Raw genomic sequence first — 19,867 nt, forward strand, 5'->3', positions numbered from 1 at the left:
TTCAGCTTAAGAACGGACCTCCAAAACGAATTAAGTTCTTAACCTGAGGTACCACTGTAGGGGTCTCCTGACAACTCTCAGCACCCTTAACAAACTGTGGTTCCCAAAATTCTTTGCAGGAAGCGATGGCCGTTTAAAGTGGCATCATGGCGCTTGAAACGTCTGCTGTGGGTGTGGCCTCACTCACAAAGCTGTCCTTTCCAGATGTCATTAACCCCTTCTGCTAGATATACACAGAAGCCAGCAAAGCAGCGAAACCATCAAGACACATCAAGCGTGCAGAGAGATCAACATGCGCACATCAGACTGACCACCGGGGCACTCACTGCAAGGCTCATTCCAATGGTACATGTGGAGTTCAGTTTCAAGCTTTACATACCAGTCGGAGGTATCTGATCATCCCAGAGCTCCCATCCACCTAACAAGCTGGAAGGCATGCTGAAAAGGAGGAGAATAGGAAAGGTAGATCGACAGAGAGATAGATAGCAACTATTCCAGCAAGCAGTGATGGCAAACAGAAGATGAAGATTGCAAGAGGGTTTTTACAAAGTTCCTCCAGAAATATAACGCATTCCTGCGACACCCAACTCCCACCAAATGAAATAGGGTTAACAGGCATCAAGAGATATATTTTCCTCCACACAGAGACACACCCTGAAGCCTGAAAAAGCAGCAAGGACAAATGCAAAGTGTTACGCAGAAGGAAGAAGAGCCATATGATTCAGATAACTAGCTACGCTCTACTGAGAAAAGTGAGAGGTTAAGGCAAAGAGCCAACAGTGGGGTAATGCAGCAAAAAAAGCTAACGTCATTTTAAGGTAAAGGTAAAGGGACCCCTGACCATTAGGTCCAGTCGTGACCGACTCTGGGGTTGCGACGCTCATCTCGCTTTATTGGCCGAGGGAGCCGGTGTACAGCTTCCGGGTCATGTGGCCAGCATGACTAAGCCGCTTCTGGTGAATCAGAGCAGTGCACGGAAACGCCATTTACCTTCCCGCCAGAGCGGTACCTATTTATCTACTTGCACTTTGACATGCTTTTGAACTGCTAGGTTGGCAGGAGCTGGGACCGAGCAACGGGAGCTCACCCCATCGCAGGGATTCGAACCGCCGACCTTCTGATCGGCAAGTCCTAGGCTCTGTGGTTTAACCCACAGCGCCACCCGCATCCCGTCATTTTAGGCTGCATGAAAAAGAAGGATCCTGACTCCAAGAGGCAGGGGGTGGTGCCAGTCTGGACTGGTAAGGTATCAGCAGCAGCAGTTACCTTCGACCTTTTCAGATCTCATTCTTTCTTGCAGCCCTGACACACAAAATCATCACTATCACCAAATAGTTCCAGCGGACGTGGGCAACCCATTACCTTTGATTACAAAAGCTTCTGTCAGCAGCCGCAGCATATACAAAGGCTTCTTCTCTACCGCGATGTCATCAAGGCCAGCTCTTGCATACATGCTGAGAGCATCCCTGTAAGAGCCCTCGACATAATGGAGCTTCGCCAGGATCAGCATGGCTTCTGTCAAATCTTTTGGCTGGAGAAATGAAACAATTTCCATCAATAATCCATCAGACCCCCAACCGGAACAATGCAATGTTGACATTCAGCCCCAATCCTGAATTCAAGGAGAATCAAGTGCCTCGATGCACAAGCCTTGTGAGCTTTGATGTATACACTGAGCTGTGATAAGCAAAGGCATTTTCATTCATTTGAAAGAAATATCTCCATAGATCTGCCGGTGCACTGTCTCGCCAGAGTGGAACATGCTCCGGTTATCTCCCGCTTGGACTACTGCAATGTGCTCTACATGAGGCTACCTTTGAAGGTGACTCAGAAACTACAACCAATCCAGAATGCGGAAGCTAGACTGGTGACTGGGATCATATAACACCAGTCCAATGCATTCTACCTTGGCTCCTAGTATGTTTCTGAGCACAATTCGAAGTGTTGGTGCTGACCTTTAAAGCCCTAAACAGCCTCAGCCCTGTATACCTGAAGGAGTGTCTCCACCCCCATCGTTCAGCCTAGACACTGAGGTCCAGCACCGAGGGCCTTCTGGCAGTTCCCTCACTGAGCAGTGAGGTTACAGGGAACCAAGCAGAGGGCCTTCTTAGCAGTGGTAGCAGCTCCTCCCATCAGACGTCAAACAGATAAACAACTACTGTATTTGACTTTTAGAAGACATCTGAACGCAGCCCTGTTCAGGGAAGTTTTTCATGGTTGATGTTTTATTGTGTTTTTTATATTTTGTTTTATTGTGTTTTTTATGTTTTTTATATTTTTTACATTTTTTATATTTTGTTGGGAGCCGCCCAGACTGGCTGGGGCGACCCAGCCACCAATTGGAAATATAAAATAAGCAGCACATAAGCGGCACACAAAACGCTACCAAACCATTCTACGTTCTAAATCTTATATTAATAATCCAAAAATTGAGAGAGCTATGTACAAGATCTACTACAGAAGCCACAAACAGAAAACTCATTCAAACTCATTAGAACGTAGAATGGTTTGGTAGCGTTTTGTGTGCCGCTTATGTGCTGCTTACTTTAAACTGGTCTATTACGAGAATTGGCAGCATAGGTTCATTTCTTCACCAATTGGAGCGGTGGTGTAATGGTTCTAGGGGTTGCTTGTGCGTAAATCGGCGCCACACCTGGGTGGGTCGCCTGAGTGAACCCTTTCTGTCTGGACAGCCACTCGCCCGTGGCTGTCTCAATCGCTGGCAGAATCCGTCAGTGGGCGTTTCTTGAACTTCTTCCAGCATAAAGGTTCTTTGACACCTAGTCGCCGCCTACTCTCCCTGCCTGGAAGTCTTCTGCGCAGGGAGGGTGTGGGCATCGGAGGACCCGTGCTCTCCCCGCTGGTCCCCGGCAAAGAGTCTTGGAGCCACCTCGCCGCTTCCCCCATCTGCCCACCTCCTCCACTGGTGCTACGCTGATTTCCTTCCCCAGAAGATGTGCTGCTTCTCTCCCTCCCGGGATGCTCTCCGGAATCCCTCTGGAGCCCTCCCTCTCCTCCTGGCTCCGATAGCAGTTCCCTGACAGGTGGCAATGAAGCTTCCTGTGCCATCTCAGCTGAAATAATTGTATAGCCCCACCCAATGCAAATTGAACAGATTTTGGACAGCCTCCCCAAAGCTGCCAAATATCCCTCCCCAATTTGTGGGGCATGAATGGCCCTGTGGAAGAGCGGGATAGTCAGCCACTCAAGGTTAAGCCATGAGCCCTTGTTTAGATGTTGCAACAAGACAGACTCTGACTTGTTTCCTAGCGGCACAGCAGCAAAAAGTGCAGAGCAGGTGAGGAGCAGAGCAAAAACACTTCTCAGGATTATATACCAGCATATTTTGCATTCACATTAAAGCATAGTGTGTGTTTGTTTTCAATCGTTATTGAGTTTAATTGATAACAAAACATTCTTATATATGGTATTTCAAAAGTCTCATGTAGTTAAGCAGGAATGTATGGTGAAATGAACTGTATAGGAATGAACTGATTTTTATTTGTAGCTTTTGAAATAGTGTTTGTTTGTAACTATAGTTTAAATGAAATCTGGGTGGAAAGAAATAGGTTTCTTTCCTGAATACTTTAATTTCCCCTCAAAAGCATAACGGAATTTTGGGAAACACTGAAAACCCCCTCATTTGCACTATTTTGTTCCCTTTTAGAATGTGAAGATGTTCATATAAGATCTTTCAAACTGTGTGTCTGTGGAGGTTATTGTTATTGTTTGCTATGACGTTATGTTTCTGCGTTTTTACATTGTAAACTGCCCTGTGATCTTCAGATACAATATAGAAATTCAATAAATAACAATAAATAAATAACAATGTGATGTGTGAAGCAGATCACAGAATCCTGCAGCAAGGAAAATGGATTAGATCAGGCTTGCTCAACCTCGGCCCTCCAGATGTTTTTGGCCTACAACTCCCATGATCCCTAGCTAGCAGGACCAGTGGTCAGGGATGATGGGAATTGTAGTCTCAAAACATCTAGAGGGCAGAGGTTGAGGAAGCCTGGATTAGATTCTAGTGGAGGATTTTCTTCCCTCCTAAATGGAGCAAAAGGAAATGGAATTATTTACTGGAGTCTTTTATGAAACGCAGGACTGAGAGACAGATGGGTTCCAACATTTCGTATCTGAGCCTTGCAATTGTGCATCATTAACAGCACGTTAAATGCTCATGTTTTATGTCATCCGTGGACGCTTACCGGCAACTTCCCTCGGTTTAGAATGCCCGTCAAATACTTTTTGGCGTCGCTCATTTTGGGCTCCGATTTTTCCATTAATGGAACGGCGTCCTTGATTTTGGCAAGGTTCTCGTTCAAGCACAGCTCCAGCAGTGCCTCTGCAACTAAAAGGTTCCCATAGTCATCTGTAGGACAGAGTAGACAGAGTAAAGGAAAGTCACACACTCAATGTCATGTTCTCATCTATAGCAGGCCACAAAGATAAACACAGAAGTTATCCGCTATATAAACATTTTGTTACATAAGGAAGTTAAAATATTGAGAGCAAAAGTTATTTGCCTACAAAACAACAAGCTCAGACGATTCTCTGCTCATTTTTGGCACAGGCAACAACCATTTTGCACGTGTTCAAAGGGAATACAGAGATTTTTCAGCCCTGAAAAATCTGTACTGGAAATACATCGTATTTCAGCTACAAGGAATGGGCATAATTTTCTCGCCCTCCTAGGAAGCTGGCCGATGCCAAATTGTGTAGGTTGGTTTCAGACTTAAGGCAACGGTCCTAGGGAGTAAACCTTTGAACACCAAGGAACTTACTTCTAAATAAGCATACATAGGATCAACATTTTGCAATTAGGAAAACGAAAGGCTAACGCACTAAGAAGTGTGGGATGAAGGAATGCTTAATAGGGAAAAGGTGTAACCACCAGGCAAGCAAATTGCAATGAATACTCATAACCTTCTTGCAAACAAATCAGAAGGAATGTTCTAACTTCCAGCAAGAATAGCACCACCAAGCCAAAGAATATATTGCTCTAAAATGAGAGCAGAGATAGGGGAACCAGCGGCCATCCAGGCGTTGTTGGACTTCAACTCCCATCAGCCTCAGCCAGCATGCCCAATGGTCAGGACTGATGGGAACTATAGTCCAGCAACATATGGGGGGGCACTGTTTCTCCCATCCGTGCTTTAGAGACACGATAAGTCAGTGAGCTTACATGGGCAACCAGCCCTAGTTTGCCCTATTTTGCCAGCTGCCCAGCCACAGTCAAAATTAAGAAGGCTTCTGTTTGTATAAACATAAGTTGGAGGCAGGGAACAGCATACATTTTCTTACAGAAGTGCTTCTGCTCCAGTGGCGTTACCTGAGTAGATTCAAAGTGATTTCTTGCAGAGCACTCCAGCCTGCAAGAGGCACTCGTTTCAGCGGAAAGGAATGCAAAGCATACAAAAGGGAACGTAGGAGACGGCACCTCTTTTCAACCCAGCGGGGAAGCGCGCACACTCGAACAGCTGCTTCGCGCACAGCAGAGCACCTGCGGGGCTCTGGCTTATGGCAACAAGACACCATCCAGCGAAAGGCAAGTGTGCCGAGCTCCCAAAGCAATTAAACTGAACTTGAGCATGCAATGCACACAGAAAAGTCCTTCACTCTTCCCCGTTGTTTGAAGTGCATACCAATGGGTCAACAGCAGCCTCCCTCAACCTGCTGCCCTCCAGACAGAACAACAGAATTGTAGAGTTGAGGGTCAGCTGGTCGAATAACTACAAGGCCGGAATCTCAGCTGAAGCATCCATGACAGGTGGCCATCCAACCTCTGCTTAAAAACCTCCAAGGAAGGAGAGTCCACCGCATCTCACTGCCCAACAGCTTCCTGTCAGAAAGTTTCTTCCTGGCATTTAGTCAGAATCTCCTTTCTTGTAACTTGAATCCACTGGTACAGGTTCTACCAGGAGAAAACAAAGCTCCTCTTCCATGCGGCAGTCATTTAGATATTTAATGATGGCTATCATATCTCCTGGGGACGAGGGTGGCGCTGTGGGTAAAAGCCTCAGTGCCTAGGGCTTGCCGATCGAAGGGTCGGCGGTTCGAATCCCCGCGGTGGGGTGAGCTCCCGTCGTTCAGTCCCAGCGCCTGCCAACCTAGCAGTTCGAAAACACTCCCGGGTGCAAGTAGATAAATAGGGACCGCTTACCAGCGGGAAGGTAAACGGCGTTTCCGTGTGCGGCTCTGGCTCGCCAGAGCAGCGATGTCATGCTGGCCACGTGACCCGGAAGTGTCTCCGGACAGCGCTGGCCCCCGGCCTCTTGAGTGAGATGGGCGCACAACCCTAGAGTCTGTCAAGACTGGCCCGTACGGGCAGGGGTACCTTTACCTTTACCTTTATCATATCTCCTCTTAATCTACTCTTTCCCAGGCTAAACATACTTAACTCCCTTAACTCTTCCTCATAAAGCTTGGTTTCCAGACCCTTTTGCTATCCTGGTCGCCTTCTCCTGCGCACATTCTAGCTTGTCATTATCCTTCTTAAACTGTGGCACCCAGATGTTTTGGATTCCAATTCCTATTAACCCTGCCTAGCACATGCTGGTGGGAGTTGTAGTCCATCCAAAACATCTGGGAGGCACCAGGCTGGATAAGGCTGGTCTACCATGACGGTTTCAGCATTGGACCCCTTTCACAAAGGGCAGCTCCGGTTTCAACCTAAATTAAAATCCATATTCCCAGCCTGTACCTAACAGATTGCTTTGTTAAGCATACGGGTTCATCAGTTAATATTAGCGATCCTCGGTCTACAGTGGTACCTCCGGTTGCGAACAGGATCCGTTCCAGAGGCCCGTTCGCAACATGAAAAGTGGCGCGTCTGTGCACACGTGGGTTGCAATTCACCGCTTCTGTGCATGCGCGTTATGTCATTTTGCATGTCTGTACATGCGCGAGCCGCGAAACCCAGAAGTAACCCTTTCCGGTACTTCTGGGTTGCCATGGGACGTATCCTGAAAGAACGTAACATGAAGCGGACGTAACATGAGGTATGACTGTACATAGCTCCATGCTCCTCTGCGGGGGTTTGGGGATGTGCCAGGTTGCCCTGGCTTCTACACACACAGCAACATGTGTCTAGTCATAACTGTACACACAAAGGCTGCCTCTATATATGTTTGCACTGTGTTCGGGATACGGATGGTGCTGTGGTCTAAACCACTGAGCTGCTTGGGCTTGCTGATCGAAGGTCGACAGTTCAAATCCCCGCGACGGGATGAGCTCCCATTGCTCTGTCCCAGCTCCTGCCAACCTAGCAGTTCAAAAACACGCCAGTGCAAGTAGATAAATAGGTACTGCTATGGCAGGAAGGTAAACGGTGTTTCCGTGCACTCTGGTTTCCATCACGGTGTTCCGGAAAGCTGTCTGTGGACAAACGCCAGCTCCTTCGGCCTGAAAGCGAGATGAGCGGCACACCCTATAGTCGAATTTGACAGGACTTAACCGTCCAGGGGTCCTTTGCCTTTTTACCTTGCACTGTGTGCACAGATACTAGGAGATATGACTTCTCAACACATTCCTGCCCCTATGTAGAGGAACACAGAAGCTATAATTGTTCAGCCCGGACACTGAGATCCAGCGCCGAGGGCCTTCTGGCGGTTCCCTCATTGCGAGAAGTGAGTTTACAGGGAACCAGACAGAGGGCCTTCTCGGTAGTGGCGCCCCCCCTGTGGAACGCCCTCCCCTCAGATGTGAAGGAAATAAGTAGCTATCTTATCTTTAAAAGACATCTGAAGGCAGCCCTGTTTAGGGAAGTTTTTAATATTTAATGCTGTATTGTTTTTAACACTCAATTGGAAGCCACCCAGAGTGGCTGGGGAAACTCAGCCAGATGGGCGGGGTATAAATAAATTATGATGATGATGATGATGCGCAAACCATCTTCAAAGGCAGTCCCATGTACAGAGCACTGCAGTAGTCTAGGGCATTGCCCAATCATGGATAACAGCTCTCATGCTGTTAAATCTTGCTGGGCTTAATAACCTGAGGTATGATCCAGCCTTTTGTCCTCACATGCAGTCCCATTATTCCTCTTTTCACGGCTGAAGCAATCAAACCAGGAAGCTTGTAATTAGCCAGTCTCCCCATATAAACTACAGAAGTTGTCACCAACCAGATGCCTTCCAGATGTTTTGGACTACAGTTCCCATCAGCCCCAACCAGCACAAGTGTGTGGTTCAAAACGCCTGAAGGGTGCCAGGTTGCCAAAGGCTGCCACACAATGCCCTTCCCTGTGGCTGAACATCATAGAAAAGGTGGACAGGAACCTGCCTGATCGTCTCTGTGGACTCTTCTTCCTTGGAGGTTTTTAAACAGAGGTTGGGTAGCCATCTGACATGGATGCTTTAGCTGAGATTCCTGCATTGCTGGGGGTTGGACTAGATGACCCTTGGGGTCCCTTCCAACTCTGCAATTCTATGATCTAAGCCATCTTCATTTTGTTTCAGCAACTGCATTGAACAGTCATTTCAATGGGCATTAAGGACTCCCTTTATTTTGTACAAGACTATGGACTTTTTGCGAAAAAGTGTTTTCAGGAGTTTGTCCTCCACGGCTGTGTTTTCTCACTGTGAGACCTCTGGCAACCTTCCAAGGAATCCCGTGGAACACAGCTTGAAAACGACTGAAACGGTAGCGCTCTAAATTTCAACAGCAGTTTCCTAGCGAAGCAGAAAACCTCATTCGCAATGGAAGGAGACAAGTAGCAACGGAAAAGTGAATAAGTGCATAAAGGCTGCTTACAAGCTACTGGCCATTTGCAGAGAGTTGGACAGGGGTGGTCACAGTGGACAATAAGAGGATCTTAAAAACAGGAAATGCTCTTCCCTGAAAAGCTCAGAGTGACCTCTTTTACACAACAAAGGGAGTCCTCAGTGCCCATTGAAATAACTGCTCAACTTCGGGGGGGGGGGGGGGAGATGACTCGCAGACTGTTTGCCACCCCTCCAAGGGCCACACATCAGTGCTGGGTGCAGCCAAAGTAAAATTAATAATAATAATAATAATAATAATAATAATAATAATAATAATAATAATTTATTATTTATACCCCCACCCATCTGGCTGGGATTCCCCAGCCACTTTGGGCAGCTCCCAACAGAATATTAAAAACACGATAAAACATCCAACCTTAAAAACTTCCCTAAACAGGGCTACCTTCAGATGTCTTCTAAAACCCGAGACATACCTCGGGTTGAAGTAGCTTCAGGATGAGCATTTTCAGGTTGTACTCCGCAGTGACCCGGAAGTAATGGAGCCCGTTACTTCTGGGTTTCGCCGCTTGTGCATGTGCAGACGCTCAAAATGATGTCACACGCATGCGCGGAAGTGGCAAATCGCGACCCGCGCATGCGCAGATGCGGGTTGCGTTCCCTTCAGGATGCGAACGGGGCTCCGGAATGGATACCATTCACATCCAGAGGTACCACTGTAGTTGTTTATTTAATTGACATCTGATGGGAGGGCGGTCCACAGGGCGGGCGCCACTACCGAGAAGGCCCTCTGCCTGGTTCCCTGTAACCTCACTTCTTGCAGGGAGGGAACCGCCAGAAGGCCCTTGGAGCTGGAGCTCAGTGTCCCGGCAGAACGATGGGGGTGGAGACACTCCTTCAGGTATAGATGGGGACTATGGCCAACCTCCCCACAAACACACTCGCTTCTGTGCACATGAGCACACCCTGAGGTACATTCGTGCAGCATGTTTCGCCCTCGTTTCTGGGTCATCCCTGGCATTGCCAGGCAACAGGCCCGCTAAGGGTCTCTGAGGCAAGTGTGGCTGAGCGGCAGGACCTCACTCAGTCCAGGATGGGCTCCCTCTCTCACACACACTTCCCAGAGGTCTGCTGCCAACCGTAGAGGATGAGAGGAAAATGTGTGTCAGTATACTTCTGTCTGACGGATAAACACATATGTTCTTGGGCGGGGCTGCCTGGCCAATTTAAAATTTGGCAGGGCAGCCCCTCCAGAGAAATAAAACGGCTCTCCAGCCCAGATGTGAGGCAGAGATCTGAAAAGGGAATGCAAGAACCTGGCGAATAATTCACTCAACCTCTTTCTCCCTCCCCCACCATGTTTTTAAAACGAAAAAGTTTCGCTTTTAAGGTTTATTATGTCCAAGATGCAAGCGAGACACAAATGTTGCTTACGATGTTTCCTGGAGATACAGAAGAGACCACAGAATATTTTCTTTTCCCACCTCAACAAGGCTTAAAACAGGATGCAAGAACATGAATCATCGCCCGCTTGCTCCAATTTCCACCCCGCTGAGATGAACAGCCTACAGCACACAAGAGGAAGGCCTAAACTTTTAAAGAGGCACTTGTACTTCCGGAAATATTATTATTATTTCACGTTAGAGCATGCCCTACCTCCCAAAGGAGCCCAGGGTGGCAAACACCTTTAAAAAAATTAAATCTGGTAGCAGTTAGAAACAGTATCTCAACCGGTGATTTCAGGGTTGCCAAGAATAGTATTTCTCAGACTGTGTAATCAGAGCTGTTTTCAGATTCTGCTTGAAAGTCAATTATAAGTGAGACAGGTACACTTCAACATGGAGGGCATCCCACAGATGGGGAGCCGCCACTGAAAAAAACCCTGTCATGGGGCAACACCAACCAGGTTTCACCTGTGGATGGTAGAGTCCAAGATGGCTGATACTGGCAAAGGAAGGAGGTCTTTTAGCTAATTGTGTCCCAAGACATTTAGGGCTTTACATGCTAGTACTAACCCCTTGAACTGGGCCTGGTGGCTCAGTGGCAGCCAGTGCAGTACTTCAAGTAATTATTATTATTATTATTATTATTATTATTATTCATTTACTTTATTACTCATTCTCCACCCTAAGTTCTCAGGGTGAGGTACAACAATTTAAAATACAACATTCATTCATTCATCCATTCTTTGTTACTGATGCTACACTGGTCTGCACTGGGAGATTCACTGAGGATTCAGATATAATAAAAACTCATTTAAAAACAGTCATGGTTTATCCCAGGCATAGGCAAACTCAGCCCTCCAGATGTTTTGGGACGACAGTCATACCTTGAGTTACAGATGCTTCAGGTTATGCGTTTTCAGGTTACGGATGCACCGAAACCAGGAAGTACTGGAATGGGTTACTTCCGTGTTTCGGCGCTCGCGCATCTGCAAAAACACTAAATCACGCTTTGTGCATGCACAGAAGTGCCAAATCATGATCCGCGCGTGCGCAGACGCAGCACTGCGGGTTGCTTATGCTGCAGGTTGCGAACGTGCCTCCCACACGGATCACATTTGCAACCCAAGCATCCACTGTACAACTCCCATCATCCCTGACCACTAGTCCTGTTAGCTAGGGATGATGGGATTTGTAGGCCAAAAAATCTGGAGAGCCAAGTTTTCCTATGCCTGGTTTATCCCAAAGAGATCTGAGAAGTGGACTTCCTGAGAAAAGGTTTGTTGTTGTTGTTGTTGTTGTTGTTGTTGTTGTTGTTAATTTGTACCCCACCCATCTGACTGGGTTGCCACTCTGGGCAGCTTCCAAAATGAAACACAATAAGACATTCAACATTAAAAAGCTTCCCTACATAAGGCTGCCTTCGGATGTCTTCTAAGCTGGTTATATAGTTACCCATCTCCTTGACATTTGATGAGAGGGTGATCCAGTTTTGGCGCCACTACCGAGAAGGCACATTGCAGGGTGCCGAACCTTTATTTCTAATGGTTTGAGAAGTCAACAGCATCATCTGTCCTAGGAATCAGCTAAATGGAGTTAAAACCAATACAGTGGTACCTCTGGTTGCCAACGGGATCCGTTCCGGAGGCCCGTTCGCAACATGAAAAGAGCGCAACCTGAAGCGCCATATCTGTGCAGCTGCGCGGCGCGATTTGGCGCTTCAGCGCATGCGCAAGCGGCGAAACCTGGAAGTAACCCTTTCCGGTACTTCCGGGTCGCCGCGGGACGTAACCTGAAAGAACGTAACATGAAGCAAATGTAACATGAGGTATCACTGTAGTGCAATGGAGGGGAATCACACAAGGGGAGGGTAACTCAGCAGGCTCACTGATGTCATGTGCAGGATCCTCTTTGCTATGGCAGGTAAATGAGGAGCTATGGAAGCTTTCATAGAATCATGGAATCACAGAGTTGGAAAGGACCCCAAGGGCCATCAAGTCCAACCCCCTGCAATGCAGAAACTGCAGATAAAATGTTCCCGAGAAGATGGCCTTCCAACCTCTGTTGAAAACGTCCAGTGAAGGAGTATCCACCACCCTCCGAGGTAGACTACCCCACCATTGAACAGCTCTTGCCATCAGAAAGTTATTCCTAATGTTTAGTCGGAATCTCCTTTCTTGTAAATCGAACTCGTTGGTTTGAGTCCTACCCTCTGGAGCAGGAGGAAACAAGTTTGACCATCTTCCAAGCGACAACCACTCTGGAACTTGAAAATGGGTACCATATCACCTGTCAGTCTTCTCTTCTCCAGGCTAAACCAACTCCCTCAACTGTTCCTCATACAAAGCTAGGTTTCCAGGCCTTTTATCAACTTGGTCACCCTTCTCCACACCCGTTCCAGTTTGCCAACATCCTTCCCAAACTGTGACGCTCGCTTACGAGTTTTACCGACGTCCGTGACATATTGGCACGGAGGAAGTCAGAGAATTAGTCCAGTTTATTATTTGAGGATAGCTGACCCTCAGAAATTAGCTGAGCAATGTAATCTATGCTCATTCAGATCCAAGTCCCATTGTGTTTGATGGGGTCTACTTCCAGGTAACTGGGTCCCAGACAGCAGCTTTACTAGAGAGTAAGCCCCTTTCTGCATCACAGGGACTTACTTCTGTGTAAACCTGCACATTGTATAGCTGATTTCCTTTGAGACTGCCCTTTTGAACAAGACAGCATCCTCTGATTATTCCCAATGGCGGTAAAGTGTGAGAAAAATCATTGAGAGCAACACACAAGACACAAAAGGAGTGTTGGGGAACAAGCAGCTGTGGAGTGCAGATCCAACTACACCTCTGGGGATACACTGGGGTTGTACTGTGCGTTTAAAAAAGCACTTGGCTCTCATGAGGCAAAGCTCATGATGCGCCTGATAAAAACATTTTTTGCTGAGACAAGCCTACCTACCCAGGTATTTAGAGCGCTGGTGTGTTTTTACTTTATTTCTGGATTTTTAAAAAAGTGTTTCGATAGTTGTTACTAATAATCCCATCGCAGGCTTGCTCAGCCTCGGCTCTCCAGATGTTTTTGGCCTACAACTCCCATGATCCCTAGCTAGCAGGACCAGTGGTCAGGAATGCTGGGAATTGCAGTCTCAAAACATCTGGAGGGCCAAGGGTGAGGAAGCCTATCCTAATGTTTTCTTTTGTACACCGCATTGAGGTTTTCTACGTTCTATCAGCTCAGGATAAATTTAACGAAGTGATTAACAACAAAACGGGTGCTTAAACATCACGAAGAACTTTCTGACAGTTAAGAGCTGTTGGAGATTGTGGACTCTCCTTCCTTGGAGGTTTTCAAGCTGAGGTTGGATGTGGCCATCTGTAACCGGATGCTATGGCTGAGATTCCTGCATCGCAGGGGGTTGGACTAGATGACCCTGGGGCCCCCTTCCAACTCACCCTCAAGAATTGTTTGGGGTGCGGATGAATTAGCTGCTCTTGCAAAAGAGAGTATGGGTGGGTGGTTGGATCCGGACTAAGTTAGTTGCGCTTAGACTGAAATCAGTGCGTAAAGTTCACATGACTTGGGAGCTGAACCCTGCGGCTTTCTATGGGAGCTGGCTGCGCGCAACTAACTTAACGCAGCGGGGCACAGACTGTGCAACTCTCCCGTCGGGGAAGGTTTTGCTCCGGGAGACCAAAGGACGGCTCCTTGCTAAGGGAAGACAGGAGGGCGGGCGCCGCCGCTGCTGCTGCTGCTGCTTCCATTTCCTGGGGAAGAGAAGCTGCTGGCTGCGGGATCCCCGGCGGCGACTTACCGGACGGTTGGGCTCCTGCGCCGGCTGCTCCCCCCTTGGCCCACTTGTGCCGGGGACTGGCCGCCCGCGTCCTCATCTGCTCCACCACGGCCAGCTGCGTGTCCCACTGGCAATCGGCGCGGCACCTCTCCACCGCCTCTTCCATTTTCAGGTGGAAATGCGAGCCTTTCGCAGCCATCTTAGCGTGGGTGGGTGACTCGTGTACAACAGGGAAGTCCCGGGCAGCCGGGCGTGCGCCTGGGGAACAGCCGGGTTCCCCTCCCCTCGCCCAGCAGGGGCAGGATCGCGCGCTCCCGGGCGCCTGGTGGAAAGGCAGGCTCCAGCCGAGCTGCGGCGCCGGACAGATGTGGTGCCCCTTCCAAAAAACCCCCACAAAAACTACCACCTAAACGCCCCGATCATCCAGATGTGTGGCAGCTAAGAGGAAGCGCCCCGCGCAAAGCGTGACAGGCTGGTAAAGTTGCGCCGCAGAAGGGAACGGGTTAAAATGGGGGGCAGAAATGGAACAAGAAGGGTCTTTAAGGGCTTGTGAAGCGCGCAATGTTTTCCACCTATTGTTTTGTTTTATTTAATTGCGTTCATAGCTCACCCTTTTCTCCAAGGAACTCAACACATAGAATTGGAAGGGACCACGAGGATCATCTAGTCTAGCCCAACATGTGGGACTCGAACCCACGACCCTGTGATTAAGAGGCTCGTGCTCTACCGACTGAGGAACCCCTCCTCATTATCTACCCTGTGAGGTAGGTTAGACTGAGAGGTACTGACTGGCCCAAGATCACTCAGTGAGCTTGGTGGCCAAGCAGGGATTTGAACCCTGGTCTCCCAGGTCATAGTCCCAACACTCTTAACCATTACACTGCACTGGCCGGTCCCCCCAAAAAGAGGCTGTTAGGGACTTCTGCTTAAATGGGCAATGGGTGTTTTCTTTTCTCCTCCCCACTTTCCCCCAGGTTCTGGGGGTTCCAGGCTAGACCTGAAGTTTCAGGCTTGGATTTAAACCTCCTTCTGTGCAAAGAGAGTAAAGGGCCAAAAGTTAGGGGCGAAGATTTTTTTCTGCTTGGGAAGAGTTTTTGCTGTTTGCTCCACTCCACATCCATCAGGCTGCACCCTTAAAGTACAGAACAGTCTGGCTCTTCCTTTGTCCCCAAGAAAACCTGCAAGCGACTCTCACTTCCTGTTTCTTGACTGATTACTCCACCTGATGTGCCACACACCCCTTCAGGTTTCAGTTTGTCCTCTGCCACACAAGCCCCATGACAATATTACTCTCTTTTATGCTTTTGCATTTGCTGTTGCCTTTTGGGCAGGGCCTTTTTTGTTGTGTCACCCATCACGAGAAACTTCCCTGTCCCAGGAAGTGTGTTGTCTCCTCCTTTACTTTTGCAGCAAGGATTTGAATTTTCTCTTTAGATTTTTATTTTGTTTTTTGCTGTGAACTGGACAGCTCTCTGTTTCTTCTCCTTCATTTTGTCCCGTTTTGGGACTTCCAGTGTTTGTGTTATATACGTAGATAATGTGACGACATAATAAAAGGAATGTCTCCACTCCCATCGTTCTGCCCGGACACAAGTCCAGCTCCAAGGGCCTTCAGGTGGTTCCCTCACTATGAGAAGTGAAGTTACAGGGAACCAGGCAGAGGGCCTTCTCAGTAGTGGCACCCTCCCTGTGGAATGCCCTCCTATCAGATGTCAAGGAAAGAAACATCTGACTTTTAGAAGACATCTGAAGGCAGCCCTGTTTAGGGAAGTTTTTAATGTTTGATGTTTTTAACGTTTGATGTCTTATCATGTTTTTAATATTCTGTTGTGAGCCGCCCAGAGTGGCTGAGGAAACCCAACCAGATGGGTGGGGTATAAATTATTAATTATAATTATTAATTAGTATAAATATAAAATATATTGCCATTATCTCTGCATGTTCCAGAAGTCTGCACAGCTCTCCAACTGCTCGTTTTTACTCTGTCAGGAACAGAGACAGCGATGTGGTGGAAAACTTTGAATTGTGAAATTTTCCAATGCACTAACCACATTTGTACCAGGCACAAAGACTGCAAAAGAGGATCAAAGGAATGCTTCTGAGCTCATCTGTGAAAAATCCACACCAAAACCAAAGGGGAATCAAAATAAGGAACATCCAGGATATTCTAAAAACTGCAAAACTATGTTATTCAGCATTTAGACAGTTTGAGCATAAGAAGACCTTGTTGGCTCACGCCATTGGCCCATTTAGTCCAGCCTCCTGTTCTTGCCGTGGCCAACCAGATGCCTGTGGGAAACCCCACACGCAGGACTGAAGCACAAAAAAGGAGGGCCCAACTATAGGATGAGTTAGACTACAACTTTGCATTTAATGTACAGATTTTTAAAAAATACAAATATCAGCTTGAGTGGTGGGGATTATAATGACCAGGATGTTGCAGGGGTACAGTAATTTAATCCTTTCCTTTGAGGGAAACCCCTCCTTTGCTGGGGCTGTTTGCTTTGAGAAGAGGACATCATTCCACATTCCACAATGTGGAATGTGATTATTATTATTATTATTATTAAATTTGTGTACCACCCCTGATCCATAGATACTATGCTATTAACGTTTACTTATCTGCACGGTTCTTTTGCACCAGTCACTGCTAAGAGAAATCGAATTTCAAATGCTTTTTTTAAAGAAACAAGGTACAAATATCAACTCCAGAATGCAGTTTGCAAATTGTGTGTGTTTCTACAAAATAAGATGCATTTGCACAATTCAAAATTTATTCAGAATGTCAGTTTTCTGGGCTTCTTAATATGGCATTTGAGTTTCTCCCGGGAAGACAAACCCGCGGAAGATAATTCACTGTTGCAGACTGTGAGTAGTGAAACTGATTTTGTCCTAATTCTTCCTTCTAATGAGACAACGCTAGCAACATCTCCAGCCCTCTGTCGATTACTTATATGATGTCTGTCAGGATACAAATCCTACCAAAGCAGTTGATAAGTACAGTATCTTTAAATTAATGTCCCCAAACCCAACTCTTCTGGACATCAGTCATACAAGAAATATGCAAAATAACTAAGCAGGTATTAGAAGTCACCCCAGAACTGGCCCTACTGAACATCTTCCAAGATAATAATGCCCACTGACATTGTAAAGAGCTCATAACCCACCTACTCTCAGCAGCCAGAAGCATCATAGCCGGACACTGGAGAGACCTGTCAGGAGTAAGCATGAACCGATGGTATCGAATACAGTGGTACCTCTGGTTAAGTGGTACCTCGTTCCAGAGGTCCGTTCTTAACCTGAAACTGTTCTTAACCTGAAGCACCACTTTAGCTAATGGGGCCTCCCGCCGCTGCCGCGGGAGCACAATTTCTGTTCTCATCCTGAAGCAAAGTTCTTAACCTGAAGCACTATTTCTGGGTTAGTAGAGTCTAACCTGAAGCGTATGTATCCTGAAGCGTATGTAACCCAAGGTACCACTCTAGAATGGGAAACAGCCTTACTAGAAAAGCTAACCAATAAACTGAAATTGACAAGTTTATTTGAGTTTTCCCTGGGAAGCCTGCATTCCGGTATGGTTCCCCTTTATCACATACACAGTCCCAACAAGACAACAACATGAATCTGCTGACAGCATTCGAATCAATATGGCTAACCTGACACAAAAACCCACCCTCTCACACACATAGGAACGAATTCCTATGCCCCACAAATAACCCAGAGATGCATTTTAAATAAAAGCACACATTCTACCCATGTAAGAACACACTGATTCCTGGACCATCCGCGGGCCGGATTGGGAAGGCGATTGGGCTGGATCTGGCCCCTGGGCCTTAGGTTTGTGACCCCTGCCCTAGGCTATTGCCAACCTCTCTCACCACCATGGAAGTATAACAAGCGAACAGAAAGAGAACCCACACAAGTGAAACTGACACAAAACTCACACACATACGCTAAGTAGAAAAATAGAAGCATTGCCACCCCACCCCACCCCTCCCCTTCTTTTCCTCCCAACCTTATACTGCATGCAACACTAATGTCTCACAACAATTGAAACTGATCTGTAGAAAACGCACAAAAAAGACAATGCACATATTTTTGTAAACAAAGAAACCTTTAATAATTTTTTTAAGTGACATTAAATTACATATTTTAAATACATAATAAACAGCAGCAACATATTTAATACCCATCAAGAGCCTTCCCACAAGGCAGTTGATGGCAGGTTAGCCTGTGGAGTGGTGAGGCAGAAAGTCTAATTAGAACTGGATTTCGGCAGGGTATAAATGATGATTTTATTATTATTACTTAAGGTGGCCTGCATACCTTGCTACATTTGCCACGTACAAGGCAAATTGCATTCATCTCAGTTCTGTGTGATATGTGTGGGCTGAAGGCAGAGTAAGAAGAGTTATTATGAAACACATCAGAATTAATGTCAGGTAATTGGAGCCACACCTATATAGCCACTGCTTAGCATCCAGAGTCTGGATTCTAGGACGTAATGTTCAGAAGGAAGTTTCGCTGCCTTCATGGGGAGCTCACTTTTGATTGAAGTCACTGGGAGGAAACTAATAAAAATTATTTAGAAGAAGAAGAATTTACAGGGGGGAGGAAAGGAAGTCTTGTTTATTATTTATGTATTTATTGAATTTATATACCACCCTTCACCCGAGGATAGCAGGGCGGTATATTGTATAAAAACACAAAAATAAATACCATAATAAACAAAACAATAACCACATACACACAGTTTAAAAGACCATAGATTCTTGAATCAGAGCCAAAGGAATATAGAGAAACATTTTCGCCTGGCACCTAAAGATACGTAATGAAGGTGCCGGGCAAGCGTCCTCAGGAAGAGCATTCCACAAACGGAGCCACCACAGAAAAGGCCCGTTACTGTATTATTGCCCTATGGACCTCTCATGGAGGGGGAAAGCTATGGGATCTATTTATTTGTAACATTTATTCTGAGAAGCTCAAGAGGCAGGGCAACAGGTGATTCCACCACTACAAGTCAAGGCACATAGTACCCCAGGCCAGCTAAATTATTTTGCCACTTCATGCAGAAAGTCCCACAAGCACCTCCTCACTTACTTACAGTAAAAATGCAACCACAATCGGTTATATAACTAACATTTTTCTGCCCTTCCATGGTACCCAAAGACAGCTACTTGAGATGACTGTCTCTCTGTGCCTAATGACAGAGCAGGCAGCATCAAGGCACAATAACAGTTCTTCATTCCCTATTTTATCCTTATGGTGTAGGAAAGGCCCAAGCAACTGATTGGCCCAAATTCATGTGCCAGGTTTTATTGCTAAGGGTGGATTTGACTCTATACCTGCCAACTCATTGGCAATTTAACCACTTCACGACATTGTTTGTTATCTAGTATTACTATTATTAATTAGATTTCTCACCCACCCTTCACTACGTGGTCCCTGGGACAGGTTACAGAATTGTATAAATACAATATTGTACTGAAAACAGTTAAAACAATTTAATCAAAAGATGAGGGTGGGATCTAAGAACATCCACTTCTGATTAAACCCACAGAAATTTCAGGCTGCATGTTTTCCTAGAAACACTAAGGGACACAAAGTCCCAGAGCTAACCCAAGATGATGATGATGTTGCTAAATTTGTATACCACCCTTCATCCAAACATCACAACAGAAAAATGCATAATAAAAAAACCCAATAACCGCACTCCCACACATCATCACATCATTATGGCACCTGAGGCAAACCACAAAAATTGTCCATCCTAACCATGACAGGGAAAAAGGGGTGAGCAAAATTACTCAAAAGCCGCAGGATTCTTGTTCTTTTTAAATTTTATTTCTATATTTCACTAATTTTACAATCATTTTAACATTTCAAAACTTGACTTCCTTCCCCCTCTT

General features: G+C 46.5%; 1 protein-coding gene and 1 long non-coding RNA gene across 2 annotated transcripts in view; one reads left to right on the forward strand and one right to left on the reverse strand.

Annotated features, from left to right (window-relative positions):
* The window catches only part of TTC7A (tetratricopeptide repeat domain 7A), a gene marked incomplete at its 5' end in the record, with an annotated part of 174,212 nt that extends 160,055 nt beyond the window's left edge, over positions 1–14,157 (reverse strand). Inside the window, 3 exons of the mRNA XM_083433024.1 lie at positions 1,363–1,531; positions 4,212–4,375; positions 13,980–14,157. Of these exons, the coding sequence (XP_083289150.1) occupies positions 1,363–1,531; positions 4,212–4,375; positions 13,980–14,157 (511 nt within the window). The remainder of the gene's footprint in view (positions 1–1,362; positions 1,532–4,211; positions 4,376–13,979) is intronic.
* Positions 14,158–14,331: 174 nt separating this feature from the next.
* On the forward strand, positions 14,332–17,890 carry LOC310674223. Its single transcript, XR_014509447.1, has 3 exons — positions 14,332–14,433; positions 14,582–14,722; positions 15,948–17,890. It is a non-coding gene; the product is annotated as an uncharacterized lncRNA (long non-coding RNA).
* The last annotated feature ends 1,977 nt before the right edge of the window (positions 17,891–19,867 follow it).

The sequence above is a fragment of the Podarcis tiliguerta genome (assembly GCF_965153285.1).
Source record: "Podarcis tiliguerta genome assembly, chromosome: 3".
In the NCBI taxonomy this organism is placed as follows: Eukaryota; Metazoa; Chordata; class Lepidosauria; order Squamata; family Lacertidae; genus Podarcis; species Podarcis tiliguerta.